The sequence below is a fragment of the Rhea pennata genome, chromosome 6 (genome assembly GCF_028389875.1).
Source record: "Rhea pennata isolate bPtePen1 chromosome 6, bPtePen1.pri, whole genome shotgun sequence".
Lineage (NCBI taxonomy): Eukaryota > Metazoa > Chordata > Aves > Rheiformes > Rheidae > Rhea > Rhea pennata.
In genome coordinates this window covers 39312404-39326701 of record NC_084668.1, presented here as the reverse complement: position 1 = coordinate 39326701, position 14298 = coordinate 39312404, and the positions used below count along the sequence as shown (strand labels likewise).

The 14298-nt window shown below is 51.7% G+C and overlaps 1 protein-coding gene across 1 annotated transcript; it reads left to right on the top strand.

The window, feature by feature from the left end:
• The first annotated feature begins 595 nt into the window (after window positions 1-595).
• On the top strand, window positions 596-13728 carry MREG (melanoregulin). Its single transcript, XM_062578748.1, has 5 exons — window positions 596-696; window positions 3909-4068; window positions 10432-10522; window positions 11768-11931; window positions 12310-13728. The coding sequence occupies exons 1-5, from the start codon at window positions 596-598 to the stop codon at window positions 12439-12441; spliced, it is 648 nt and encodes a 215-aa protein (XP_062434732.1). The 3' UTR covers window positions 12442-13728.
• The last annotated feature ends 570 nt before the right edge of the window (window positions 13729-14298 follow it).

Below are 14298 nucleotides of genomic sequence, written 5' to 3'. Positions count from 1 at the left end.
CAAAAGCAGTTCACATCTGAGGTGACCACACAGCTCCCAACGTTACCCAGCCGGGACAGTTAAGGGATCTTGCACTGAGCTGTATTGCACGGTGAGATCTTGCAAGTGGGCCCTGGCTCAAAAAAACCGGCTGGGACGCAGGAGGTCTTGCACTGAACCAAACGGCAGGGTGCAACCCTGCAAGTGAGCCCTGCTGGAAACTGGCTGGGAGGATGCAGGAAACGTTGCACTGAATTGCAGCGCGAGCCGCGATCCCACAAGCGGGGCCCTGCTGGAAACTGGCTGGGGGAAGGATGCGGATCTTGCACTGAGCTGTGTTTCGGGGCGATCCTGCAAGCGAGCCCTGCTGGGAACGGGCCGGGGGCCAGGATGCAGCAGACCTTGCACCGAGTTAGCTGCAGTCTCGCAAGCCGGGCGGGGGGCAGGACGCCGGGGATCCGGCACAGCGCGGAACGGGCGGCGGGCACGAGCGAGCGCCGCCGGGTGCCGCCTCCCGCCCCGCCTCGGGGCCGGGACGCGCCGCCCCGGCCGGGCTCGGCCCTCGCCCGCCTCCCGGGCGGCGGAGCAGCGGGCGGCGGAGCGGCGGCGGCCGCCCATGGGGCTGGGGGCCTGGCTGCGCTCGCTGGGCGGCTGCTGCGGCTGCTGCGGCGGCGGCGGCGAGGCGGCGGCGGCGGCCGAGAAGGAGCCTCTGCTGAGGTGGGTGCGGGATGCGGGATGCAGGATGCCGGTCCAGCCCCCGGCGCGCTGCATCCTGCCGCCGGCTCGGCCCCGGCGCGCGGAGACGCTTCTTCCCTTCGCTTTTTCCTGGCTGCACGCCTTTCCCGAGCCGTTCGGAGCCCGAGAGCTCCGGGACAGCGGGTTTATCCCCGCGCCGGGTGCTGGGCCACGGCCGCAAATCCAGCTTAGGCTGCGGCTTCATCGGGCAGAGCGCGCCCCCGCCGCAGCTCCCTGCCCAGCACCCGGAGCCCGCGGGAGCTTCCCGGCGTGCGCCGAGCCGGTCTTCCCAAAAATACATGTTGCACTTGGCGATTCAGCTCCGGTGCGGGGGGCGATTCACCTTCTCCCGACACAGCCCGGGATAATTTTACGGCCGTCGCTTTGAGCGCGCCGCTCGTCAGCTCTCGCCGCCCAGCGCTAAGACAAGACCCGGCAGGCGTCGCGGCGCGAGCGCGTCCGTCCGAGCCAGCGGGATGACTTCCGAGCGGGCGAGCGCGTGAAGCGCCTCGGGCCGCCCGAGGGCCTTCCCGAAACGCTCTGCGGCCCCGTCGCTGCCCTCGCCTCAAGGGTCCCGGCGCGCAGGAGCGTGCCGGGAGAGGGGCCGCAGAGGAGGACTTTGGCTCTCCGGCACTGTCCTGATTTCCCGCTGTGACAGAAGTCCTAAATAATAACCAGATAATCCTGACCGTGGGGCAGGAGGGGGGTCTCCGGCCCAGGAAATTCGTATTAACCTAATGAGCGTTAAGCGCAGGTGCGGACAGGTTCGAGCTCCTTATTGCTTTACAGTCTTAGGACGTGGCCGTCCCCTATCCAGCCGCGCGGGGCACCTTTCTTTAGTAACATGCCTTCACCTGACAATCCAATTAATGCTGGCTTTAAGCAGGAAAGCCTGTAAAACCGCCGGGCGTTCGGAAGGCGCTTGCTATTGCGCGATTATCAATCTAATATCCCGGCCCTTAGCTTGGTTCGGGGACGTGAGGCTTTGGGGTTTTAGGGCAAAGCTGCTGGGGCGGCTGCTGGCACTGCTGGGGGTTTCCAGAAGGACGCTTGCACAGGGCCTGGTGCTTGAAGAACGTATCGGCGGCCGGAGCAAGGTATCTCGCACGTAGAGGGGTTCGGGCTTGCCTCTCCTCTGCTACGGCCAAGGGCATGTGCAGGGGACCTGGGCTCTGCTCCTGCCTGTGTCCCCGATAAGCTGCTTCACGTTCTGCACCACGGTTTGTCCGCTCAGAAATGAAGATACTGCCTTGCTTTGGGCAGGGGAGTGGCTCGTAAAAGCTAAGGCGTGTAAGGGTTATTGCCAAATAGTTTGTACAGTAACTCAGATGTTAAGAGATACCGATCAGGGAGCGAGGAGATCCTGCTGAAGGCAGAAGCATGGTACCCACCTCACGCTCGCAGCCTATCTTGCCCACAAGTGACACCTTACATGCTGGGGTCCTGTCTGCTCTCCAGAGAGGCTCCAAAACACCCCTCGCAAACCCTGCTGGCATTAACAGATGCTTGCTCTGGCATCCCAGGAACACCCCTCTGTGCCATCCGCACTGGCCTGTTGCTGCCTCCACCCTGGTCATTTCTGCCCGTAGCTGTGGGAAAGCCCTTGGCTGAGCCATGCTGGGGAGCTGGAGAGGAGGAAAGGAGAAGGGGAAATGGTTTGACCAAACTTGGCTTTGGTGTAGAAACGCTGAGCTGTGCCATCCACACCCTCGATGTTACGTTCTTTCGCTTGTCCTTAATGAGAGATTATCCTTCCCCTCGTTACGTGTTGCTCAGGCTTCTTGGTTTATTGAAAGTCTAATTAACTTTTCTGCAGGAATGTTGATGTGAACAATTTTTCTGTTTTATCTATATGCTGGAGCTCCTCTTAGCATCTTTTGTAAGGGTTGTGCCAGCACAGATAAACCGCCCGCAGTGTTATCTGAGGTTTCACTGGATAGCGTTCGTACCAAAACAAGGGTTTGGGAAAGCAAATAGAATAAATATTGGTCTGTTCTAACAAGAACTGAGCAGGAATTACCATAGGGTGGTTGATGATACTATTATGTAAGTCTTGATGTATTTCTCAGCTCTTGTTGCTCTTGAACGTCTGGACGTCTTGATTAGAAACGTGCAAGTGTTAGCACAGTACTTGCGTAAAAGTTATCCCAACAGAATTAAGTAATCCTATAAAAAAAAAAAAAAAAAGAGGAAAAAGGGAAGAAAAAACCCAGCCTGGTTGTAATATAGAGCCATAAAATAGCACTGCTCTCAATGCGTAGAGAAGCTCCTTGTCTTGGTGGGGAACAGCCTTTTCAGACGATGATGCCCTGCTTTTCTAATCATTAAGCAAGTAAATACAAGAGTTCACAAGCAGAGCAAGGATGTTTCCATCCCCAAAAGAAAGCCAGAGCCTCAGCAGGTGGGATGTTGAGCCAGAACTCCTGGATACTTTGGCAGTGCTTGGCTGTAAGTCCTGTCTGCCCGTAGCCCTGCTCCCCGTGCTGTTTGGCTGCATTGGCCATAGCTCTCCGGTGGGGAGCTGCTGGGATTTGCTGTTTGACTCAGCAGGGTTTGGGCTGCTGTGAAGAAAACAGAAGCACAGAATCACTGGGGTTGGAGGGATCTCTGGAGATCATCTTGTCCCACCTCTTGCTCAAGCAGGGCAGCCTAGAGCAGGCTGCCCAGAACCATGTCCAGTTGGGTTCTGAATATCTCCAAGGATGGAGGCTCCACTACCTCTCTGGGCAACTTGCTCCGGAGTTCAACCGCCCTCCCAGTGACAAAGTGCCTTCTGGTGTTCAAGTAGAATTGCGTGTGTCCTCTTCCTTTGCCCACAATAAAATACTGTTCATCCACAATGGCTTTGAGAAGAAGATGGGTAGAAGCTGTTTCTTTGGCCAGCAGGCAAGGGAGATGCTCTGCATGCATCTGCCCTTCTGCGCACAAAATCTTCACGTGGACAGATCTTCCTGGCAGGATCTTGGCATGGCTGCAAAGGCAGAAAGAAAACTCCCTCCACAACGCCATGCCCTTCTCCAGAAAGCTGTGGGGATTTTGTAGTCTAAGTTGTTATAACTTTTGTTTAACCCAGAGAGGGTGAGGTGGGTGCTTTCAAAGGAGCTTTGGGGGTGGGAAGGTAAAAGGAAGGCAGGCGATGGGAGGGTGCCGTCCACCAGCAGGCCCTTCCTCATGTTCACCCCTCCTCTCCGCAGCAACAACAACCCGTACGCCTCCTTTGGGGCCACGCTGGCGCGGGACGAGGAGCAGAACCTGTGGAGCACCCCCCACGACATGACCCACACCGAGGCGGATGACGACCGCATACTCTACAACATGATCGTGGTGAGGAACCAGCTGGACACAGACTCAGAGGTGAGAAGAGAGCTACCATAGTGAATATGGGATAAAACAGTGAGAAAAGGCTTATTTTGTGTAGTCAGAATTAGCTCCAGCATAATCATGAGCTCCTTCAACCATCTGCTAAGCCCCTGCGGAGACCCATGCCTGTGGACAGTTAGTCTCTTGGAGGCAGACTGAAGCAAAACCCTCAAATGTTTATAGTGTGGACAGCAGGTCCTGCTGTCTGCTCTTCCACTTTACAGACTTGCTTCTGTTGCTGGTGCAGACTTAGCCTTAGCTGGATGCTCTTCCCCGAAAAGCCAGGATATCTCTAGTGGCAGGAGAAGACCCATCCTGAGCTGGGACGGGAGACGCCCCGCGTGCGGCCGACAAAACGCGCGCTGGCGGCATCACCCGAGAAAGCGCGGAGCCCTGCACCCGACACGGGCGCAGCCCCGTTTCACACGTCGCCCTTCACCAGCTCCGCTCCGAGCTTTTTTGTCCCCCGTTTCTCCGGTTTGGCCTTTTGCTTTCGCCTCGCCCGTGCTTACCCCCATCCCACGCCAGCGGCGCTCGCTCTGCAGTGCCTTGAGCTGGGCCGCCGCTCTGACGCCGCGCCAGGTCAAATACTTCTCTAATTGCTTACGGGGTAATTATCGAGGCCAGGCGAACGGGCACAGCTCTTGGCACCGGAGGGAAAATCCTCGCTGTTATGTAAGGGGGGGGCGGTCGCGGGCCTGACCGCCTCCTGTAAAGCCTGCCTGCGCAAAGGAGATTCCCAGCGGATTAGGAACAGACTAAGGAAAATCATGGACACGTTTCCCCCGTTCCAAACTGTCTTCCGTAAAACCCGGAGGTGCATTTCATTCCAGCGGGATCCGAAAGCGGTCTCGTTTTATCCAAGAGGCTAAGACTAAAAACCTCTCCCCCCGCCCCGAGATAGTCCCCCCTAAACAAAAGCGCAGTTTCCACTAGGGGACTTAAACTCCAGCGGCACAGTTAAGATAAAAATTAACTCTTTTTTTTTTCAAATTAAAATGAGATAATGCAATCCTTTGTAAACACATATGACCAGAATCCCCCTTTAATGCTCTTTTTTGCCCCCTCCCCCCGCCCCCAATGAGGGTAGACTTAATGCTGATGTTTACAATAGAGAGCTTTGTAACAACATTTTCATGATAGCCCACAGCCTTTACTGCCATGGCAACTCGAACTGAAGATCTCCTCTTCCCCACCACGCTTCTCTCTGCCTCGTGACCGCTCATCTTCGTTAGAGAAGGTGGCGAGGCTTAATCCAGCCGAAATCGGTGGAAGGAAACGAGGACAACTCTGCGGTGGTCAGCAGGTTTGCCCGGGCAGCTCCGAAGCTGCTGCCTTGGGTTCAGGGCACCGCGGAAGCGCGCGTGATACCTTCAGACCGCAGCCTGCGCTCTGCCTTTCGTGATTTAGGGCTCGTTACGCGCTCGACCTGCAGAGCCGCTAAAAGCGACGCTCATTCATAAAAAAAAAAAAAAGAAAGAAAGAAAGAAATAGAGCCCTCTCCGCAAACAAACATGCGGGCACACAGCCTGTCTCTTGGTGCGATGCAGCTGCTAACTCGGAGGAAAGCCAGCCCACGGTGCGCTCCTGGGAGCGGCTTTTCTGCCGAAGCGCTGCTGCGAGCAACAGGGAGGAGGCGGCTCCCAGCAGCGCCGCGTGGTTTGACTGACGGCGATTTATAACTGTGGCATAGCACCCTTTGCGGCTGTCGGTTTGCAGGCATCTCCACCGTCTCCGGTATACAGGAGGGAAACTGAGGCACAGATGGATGAGCCCCGTGCCTGGCTCAGCCCCGAGCAGGGGTGCGCCTGGGTCTCCTGAGTGCCCATGCAGGGCCTTTCATTCGTTTAAAGAGAAGACTTGAACACAAATTTTAGCCCTTTTTATGTGCTGCAGAACAGGGAAATATTTGGCCAGAAAATCTGACATTCCTGCGTTCGGTCCTGGGTGCAGAAATCTGCTCTTACTCCAGTGAGCATTTTAAAACTAGGCCAAACTGCTTCATCTAATGAGAGATCAGCCCCAAGAGAGAGAAAAAGTCTAATTGCAGAACAGCAGCGGCAAAAGCCGTAATCGGCTTTGGGGAGCTGCTCGGTCCCCGCTGCCCGGAGGAGCGGATGTGGCCCTGGGCAGGATGGGCCCCAGGCAAAGCGTGCAGAAGAGGGGCTGCCCCCATGCTGGGCACGGAGGAGGACTGCATTCTTATTTATTCAGTGCACACATCTTACAAAACCTTTTTTTTTATTATTATTATTTTCCATGTGGTAGTGGAGAGAAGATGCTGCAAGCCAGGATAGGAGAAGCAGTGGGTCAGGATGCAGCGGGACTACCTCTAGCTTTTTGTGTGTGGGGGGAAATACAGAGCCCTCTCCCCACCAGGTACTGCAGCAGAATAACCGATGTATAGCCATATCTTTTTGGCAGTGATACCAGTAATTTTGGGTAACAGCACTGATGAATTGATGAAAAAAACATGTTTTCCTCTGCCATGCTCTTCCTTCAAATATGAAGAAGGTCTTAGTTTGTTTGGTGGAAACAACCTGGTTTCTTCACACGATACAAAGAGGCAACCTGTAATTTGGAGGAGCCTGTTTGCGCCCATTTGCCTGCAAAGGTTTTTTGGGGCAGGTCTTTAGATGAAGACAGCCTATTTTGCTGAAAGAGCTCCCGTAGCTCATCTATAAATTACAAGCTCGACGCCGGAGTGGCCGCAGGAGGCTCCTTGCCTTGTGCAAGGCTGGATGTCAGCCAGGCTGGCCAGGGATGGCTGTCTCCGGGCCCAGGGATCTGCGGCTCTTCCCTAAAGATGTTTTCTGCAGGCAAGTCGGGCCTGGGCTACGGACTGCTGCCAACAAAGCGTGCTGAGTTGTGCCCATGAAGGGCCAGGCGCTGTCAGCAGGAGGTCTGGCAATGCGTGTAGGCAGAGCAGCTTGCCTGTGGTCACTGACTATCTGAGGCACAGCAAGATGATGTGGTTTATTGGAAGCCGTGCAGCGAGAGCAGCGAATACCTCCAGGAACGCAGCCTGGTGTCCTCTGCATCACCCACAAAATGCTTCTTCCCTGTCTGGCGCGGGCAATATTTCTCTGCTTCCTTCCTGTCCTTTTCAGCAGAAGAAGGGGTGGGTAATGAGCCACCAGCCAATTCCTTGACCCCACACCAGTCGTGTGCAGAGCGGTTTCCTTCCCCCTGGCTCCTCCTCATTGCCCTGCTTGGCAGCTCCAGCTCGCAGTGATGGCAGTCACGCAAAGCTGGCCAGGGTTGCTCCACCCAGCTTCTCACTGAACCAGGGCAGCAAGCTCTTCAAGATAGGGACTGTGACTTCTTGGGTGCGCCCATTTCCCGCACAATTGCTCATCCTGCTTGATACTGTTTGCTAGGAGCGACTGCTAATAGCGACACCGGGCTTGGAAGAGCCAGCTGGAGCACCTTGCAATTGCAAAAGCCACCGTGCAATAGGAACCTAAGATAAGGTTCACTGGAGCCTCCTAAAACCAGGGATGTTTAGTCTAAGGCGAGCGAGACAAATCTCCACCTGGAGGTGTCCAGCTCTGTAGCTGAGTCCTGCAGTGACTCGGGTGAGATGCTGAGGTTGCAGCACCATAAATCCTCACCAGAATCAGAACGGACATGTTGATCGTGTCCATCAAAGCACTGGTTTATGTATGCAGCAGGTCAGAGACGCACAGCTCATTCTCCCACCAATGTGCCCAAACTGGTTTGCTCTCCTTTCTGCTTAGGCTGTGAGGTCATGAGGAGGCTGAGATGTTTCCATGGGAGCTCTGCCAAAAATCGAAAACTTTCAAGACTGGGGAAACGTCCCACAAAGCTTTCTTCGATTGAAAAAAAAAAAAAAAAAGTCTTTTTCATGGAGAGGACTTCACTTCGTAACCATGAATCTGTGCCACGAGAGAAGAGGCTTGTTACTGCCTCCTCCCTTTTCCTGGTTAAGGATTGAAAACGGTATTTTGATCTGCAGCACTAGCAGTCAAGTGTCTTCATGTACAAACAGTAAAGCCATCTGCAAGTACCAGCATGGTCAGGAGACCAGCTCGGCACCCATCAGTGAAACTAGCTCACAGCGAGCACCAATGCTAAGCTGAAAAGGAAAGGGTCTGCTGTCCCCGAGCTGGACAGAGGAGCAGCTCGGAGCAAGCTGCTGCACGCTGGTCCTAAATTCCCCCGCGCCCCTGACATAAATTCATGAGTATTTTAACCCTGCTAACAGCTTTCTTCCAAATCGTAATCTCAAAGGAGCTGCTGTAGCTGTCACTGAACAACCAGAAAACAGGCTGGTCGTTTAAACCTCTGCAGTCTTGACACGTTGGCTGCATTCAAGGAAAGCACTAAAACTTCCAGCTCTTTACCACACCAGAAAGCGGGGGGGGGGGGGGGGGGGGGAGGGTTACGGGGCAAATCACATTCAAGTGCATTGAGCGAAGGCCTTTACTGAACTTAGTTGCTTAAAAACCAAATGGTGATCTGCAGGAGGCTCAGGCAGGCCTCGAGATTTACACTGCTCCTCATAAACGTGGGAAGATACATAAATGCAAAAGTTGGCGTTGGCACCTAAATCCCTTTGGGATGCTAGAGGTACAGAGCTCATGCAGGAGCCTGGCTGTTGCCCGAGAGTGGCTTTTAATCGGTTAATACTGTTCAACGAGGTACTCCACAGAACCAAACATACGACCTTACACGACCAGCAGAAGTGCACCGAGTTTCTTTTTCTTTTTTTAATAAAACATAAAATAAAAAACTCTCAAAACCAATATTTCAGGCTTGTTGGGACAGAAACATTGGAACTTGCAAATCCATTTACATTCCGATGCGTAACGCTGCAGAGGCTGGTGGTTGAACCGCGACGGCTGACAGGCGCAATTGGTCACTAACAGGCTGTAGGATCAGCCACCACCCGCAGGAGACAGTAGGGCTAAATGGGGCAAGCAGGTTCTCTGAGGCACCCCGGGTCAGGAAGCCGGTCACATTTCTAAAGCATAACCTATGTTCATGGATATTCTTCACAGCTTGAACATGTCAGGTAGGAAAATCCCAGTGACGTGATGCAGATTAACACCTATTTATTCTTGTAGAATACGTTTGTGCAATCTGCTGCTCAGAAACGAAAACCATTAAGATTGTAACATCACTCAAATGATCTCCGTGTGCTAGCAACCAGCACAACCTGCTGCGTGGACACTTCCTCAATGCATCTTTTCACGCGTGTAAACTTATTAAACTAAACTAGGAAAAACGCTCCTGCTTTTATTGAAGAGTACGTGTGTTCCCGTAGGAACGTATGCTTGTATAAACAGATACGTTTACTTGCATTGGTGCAAATTTAATAAGTAACCTGAAAACCTTCCCCTTCAGACAGCATCCTATTATGCACATACAAAGCTTGAGGTCAACTCCAAGTACAGGTACTGTATAGTCAACCGAGGCATTAGCTACACGAACAGGCAATCCCTAAGAATAGTTATTATGTCAAATGATTCCAACTCAAACCTCAAATATCTAGTTGCGCAACTCTTTTCTGCCACTTAAAGGCTGCACCCCAGCCCTTAAAAAAGTTGAGTCTTATTGTTCTTAAGTGCTTTTGAAAACTCCTGTATTCTAGTTAAATGCCTAGCAGAGGGCTGAGCAGTTTGGAGAATATACCGTATGTCTGTCCCAGATAGAGCGATAGCTATTTTTCAAACTTTTAGTTTCCTAAGGGCTACCATCATGCCATTTTCACTGCAAGCACATACAACAAGGTGTCGCAATAGTTGACAGAAGGCAAATATTAATATATGGTCTTGGTTTCTCAAGCTGCAAAGGTCAAATAAGGTATCTTCACAACCTCGGTTTTTGATGTTAACTTGGATGTCAGGGTTAGTTTATCTCATACAAGCTTTGGACCAAAGGAGCAGGCCTAAAGTTGAAGTGTACATTTGAAAGTTTACATTGTCCTCTGGCCAAGGACAGTGTTATAATTTCCAGTAGACAGCAGAGCTGCAGTGCAATATCCTCCCTGCCTCTGACCGAGGAGACCACTTTGGCCACAAGCCATCAGCTAAATTCTCATAGGCTAAATCCTGCAATCTGATTTCAGGGTAACTCAGTGTCTGTGGAGCTACCAAGTAGGTTACTTGTTTTGTATAGGCCAGGAAGATACAGAGATGCTGTACCAAACATTAAGCTAAAATACTCTACATTCATCAGTGAGCTTTCTTCCAGCAGTAATGGAAGTCTGGCCATTGACCTTCATGCTGGTTCCTCAGTGCCAAAACCATCGGCTTAACTCTAGTTCCGTTTCTAAAAAGCAATGGAGACACTACAACGTTGAGATGACTATGTTATCCCTTTGCTTTGCAGGAATGGCAGAAGCTCAATTATGATATTTATACCTTACGACAAACCCGAAAAGAAGTGAGAAGCAGGTGGAAACACATTTTGGAAGATTTAGGTAAGCTAGCGGACAGGAAGATGCGTTCTTTGTGCAAAGCAAAATGACAAAGGATGGGCACACGTGGTGGTACCAAATGAGGAATCCCGTAGTTGCTAAGGATTCAGACAGGTACGCAAAAGCATACTGGTGGAAGAGAAAGGGATGGGAAGACTGATGCCTGAGAATTCACCCGGGATTTTTATAAACAGGATAAGCAGGGAGGAATGAATATTCCTTTTAGATCTGAACATAGAGAGACATCTTTCTTCCTTAGCTCATGCCAGCAGATCTGAGGCAATCCCCCCTACTTTGTTTGCACCTAAGTAAATTTGAAACAGCCTCTCACCTGAACAAATGGCTCAACAGGGGCCCTCCCAGGCCTACTGTTTTCTGTCCCACAAGCAGTGAGCTCCAGCCAGGCACGCTGTGCACTCCACCAGGGAAAGGTAGCAGCTATGCGACCACACGTGATGCTGGCCCGTCGGCCAAGCGGCTCGCACGAGTGACACCGCAGAAATGGGCGGCCGCTAATAAGAGAGGAACGTGCGACTCAAGCATCCTTGCATGGCTTGGGGCTGCTCTAAGACATCATCGCTGGGAGCATATGTGATTTGCATCTCAGCCGTTCCCACCCTGCCTGCCACTCTGGGGTGTAGAGGGGAGGAATGTTATAAATTTATAGCCAGGGATGGGCATTCGTCTTCGTCAAGATGCTCACGTTGCCTCTACGGGCCAAACACAGGAGCAACGAGCTGACACCCTTAAAGATCTCCCGATCATCCCCTGGTATTCTCTCCCTTTCCTCCTCGGGATACCCTTCCTATGGGAAACGCTGACTGCTTCAGGAGTAATTATCCACACACGTATTACTGCAGTAGGTTTTTTTATATCTTTGATCAGACACCTGCTGACAACATATAGCTCCAATCACCAGGACCCACAGGACCCCCAGCCAACCCTGATCGTACTTGCTGTAGGTTTATCAGGAGCACGTAAGAGCTGAACTGACATACAGGGAAAGCGTGTGGGGAGTGTTAGTAGCCCTTCACTGGAAAACTAGCAATAAACACCTTTTGAATTCTTCTAGACTTTTCCCCCCTCCCCACCAGCGAGGCCATGCCTACTCCAAGTGCAGACATGGGGGCTGCCTCAGGGAAACACAAGCTCATGTTGGCAAGGAGGGAAAGCAGCAGCGCAAGGTAAGGTAGAATAAGGAACATCAAAAGAGCACGCAGGACTCAGGGATGACCGTTTCTGCCCTAGGTTTCCAGAAGGAAGCAGACTCCCTGTTATCAGTGACGAAACTCAGCATTATCAGTGATTCCCAGAACATGGGCAAAGCCCGGGAGATCCTGCTAAAGCTCTCTGAAGAGACAAACATCTTCCCAACCAGCTGGGAGCTTTCTGAGCGGTACCTTTTCGTGCTGGTGAGTAGCTCGGAGCCTGCTGTCATCCCTGCTTCTACAAGCAGTGTCAAAGGAGGCAGTAGGAGCAAGTGAGCTGCACTGCAGCAAGCTCCTGTGTATGTTGGCCTCCACACCAGCTGTTCCACTTATAGCTCACCTGTTGAGCTTTTTCGGAAACATCTGCAGCTGTAGTGCCATCAGTCCAGCCCTGCAAGTTACTCTAAGCCTGTAACAGGGTCCTCTTGCAGTTGGGTGACTGAAGGGGGAAAAAGATAAGGGCTAATGCCTGACTTTGCCCAAGAGCTGTTAGGAGAGCCACCTTGGAGGGAAGGATGTTGAACAAGGAGATGCCACTGATCCAGGCAACACAGTGACTGTAAAATTCCTTTGCTTTGGTAGGATCGGCTTATAGCCCTTGACGCTGCAGATGAGTTCTTCAGGATGGCCAGCGTGGTGTACCCCAAGAGACCCAGTGGGGAAAGAGCAGACGACAGTCAGAAGGCAACGCAACACATTTCTGCGATGCCCTGAGCAGATGGCCTCGCGGATGCGGTGTGAATGGCACGTTTCCTTCCCTCCTGGCATCTGGCTCCTCTGCCAAGAGGCTAGCACAAGTAGTGCTGTTCCTTGTTTCCCTTCAGAGAAAGGAGTGGGCCACCCGGATCCGAGCGTGACCATCCCCAAGAGGTGCCCCAAGCAGAGCAGTGCGGGAAGGGAGTACTGTGGCCACCAACACGGAGGCGCTCTCAGGGGCAGGGAGCGAGAACCAATGTAGTCCTGATGAGAGGCTGCTTGCTGAACCACTCTCTAGGCAAAGGGGGACCCACAGCCAAAGCACTGCTACCAGTAGTTGTCCAAGCTGGGAAGTCCCAAGCTGCAAGCGCCGCGTTGAGATCTGCATTTCCACCTTCACTTGGAACCATTCCCTCCCTTGACCTTCATAGCCAGGAGCATGCAGGGAGGAAGAAAGAATATACCTCACTCAGCTACAGTTTTGCAGTATTTCCCCACGCGCTGGTCATCTTCCCTCTTTCTGACCAACTGCAGCCCCTCTGGGGTGAAGATGGTCCCAGCTCCCATTCTCCTGGCACATTCAGAAAACAGGTTTACAGCTGGGAGAGGAGTTAGCACCAGGCATTAAAAGCATTGCAGTGCTATTAAAGTTGGGTGCTGTGCCCTGGGTCACCAGCAGTGCTGCACCAGAAGGCCAGAGAATAACCCTTAGCTTTTCAGGGGTGCTGTCAGGGGCAGAAATTGCAATGGAGCTCCTCTCCGGCCACCAACGCGAGCCAGGGAGCTCCTACGCTCCTCGCCAACACCAAGGCGTTCACCATCTGAAGTTAGATTTTAGGAAGGGGTCAAGGTCAGGCCTGCTGGTAATTTGGCTCCTGTAATATCCTGGACACCCGACACCTTAATCCATTTCTGAAAGTTTTAGTTTTAATTGCATTAAAAAAAAAAAAAAAAAAAAAAAAAAAAAAGAACACTAAAAAGCCGCATGTACTGTCAAAAGTATACAGTCGCTACTGTGATTGAAGATTTTTAATGAACACTCTATATCTTCTTGTTAGGTCTGCTAATGAGCAATAACTTTAAAACACTGGATTTGATAATTTAAGAGTAAGTAGAAGTTCATCACTGGTTAAACGTTTGCTGCTAATTGGCCAGCTGAAAGTGCTGGTTAAACAAGACCTCCCAAAATAGCAATACAGAACCTTTACTTGTTTATACCTACAGTGTTTGAAACACACACACACATATATATATATTTATGAATTGTTTGTTTGTCAGTTTTCCTGGAAACTTTTTTTTTTTTGTCAACTCTAGACATCAATGAAAACTGAATTTAATAAACAAAATATTATGAAAGCAAAGTGAAGGTTTCCTGCTCTCTCCACAACCCTGGCAAGGAACAGTTCAGTGGGAACGATCGCAGACAGCACCATTTTTCTTGGCTACTGATAGTAAAAGGGTTGGGGGATTTGCAGAGACGCACTTCTGCGGCCTGTTCTCCATGCGCTCACACAGCATGCCTGTTGCCTTGTAAGACTAGCGTCATTTCCCAGCCTAAGATTGAAGTCTTCATAGAAGACAACAGAAATTTAACTGAATTTCAATAGTATTTGGAGTTAGGGCCCAATTCCCATTGATTTTTTTAAGCAGAAGTTCAGCTGCACCTCAGAAAACCTCCCATATTTTTATATCAAAGAAACTTTAGTGCGTAACAGTTCTTGTGCTGAACATTTTTGTTTGCACAAACCGCAGCTGAACAGAGCTCCTGCGGTCCTAGGAACGCCATGCCAAGCGACACAACACCACACAGAAGTCACCCCTTACGGGAAAGCGTTATTACAGCCTCGAAACTTCTGCAGCATGAAGGACAGGGTG

Coding starts and splice junctions, on each gene's coding strand:
- MREG (XM_062578748.1), top strand. CDS start 596: ATGGGGCTGGGGGCCTGGCTGCGCTCGCTGGGCGGCTGCTGCGGCTGC. Junction 697..3,908: donor GAGAAGGAGCCTCTGCTGAG/GTGGGTGCGGGA, acceptor TCCTCTCCGCAG/CAACAACAACCCGTACGCCT. Junction 10,523..11,767: donor ACACATTTTGGAAGATTTAG/GTAAGCTAGCGG, acceptor TTTCTGCCCTAG/GTTTCCAGAAGGAAGCAGAC.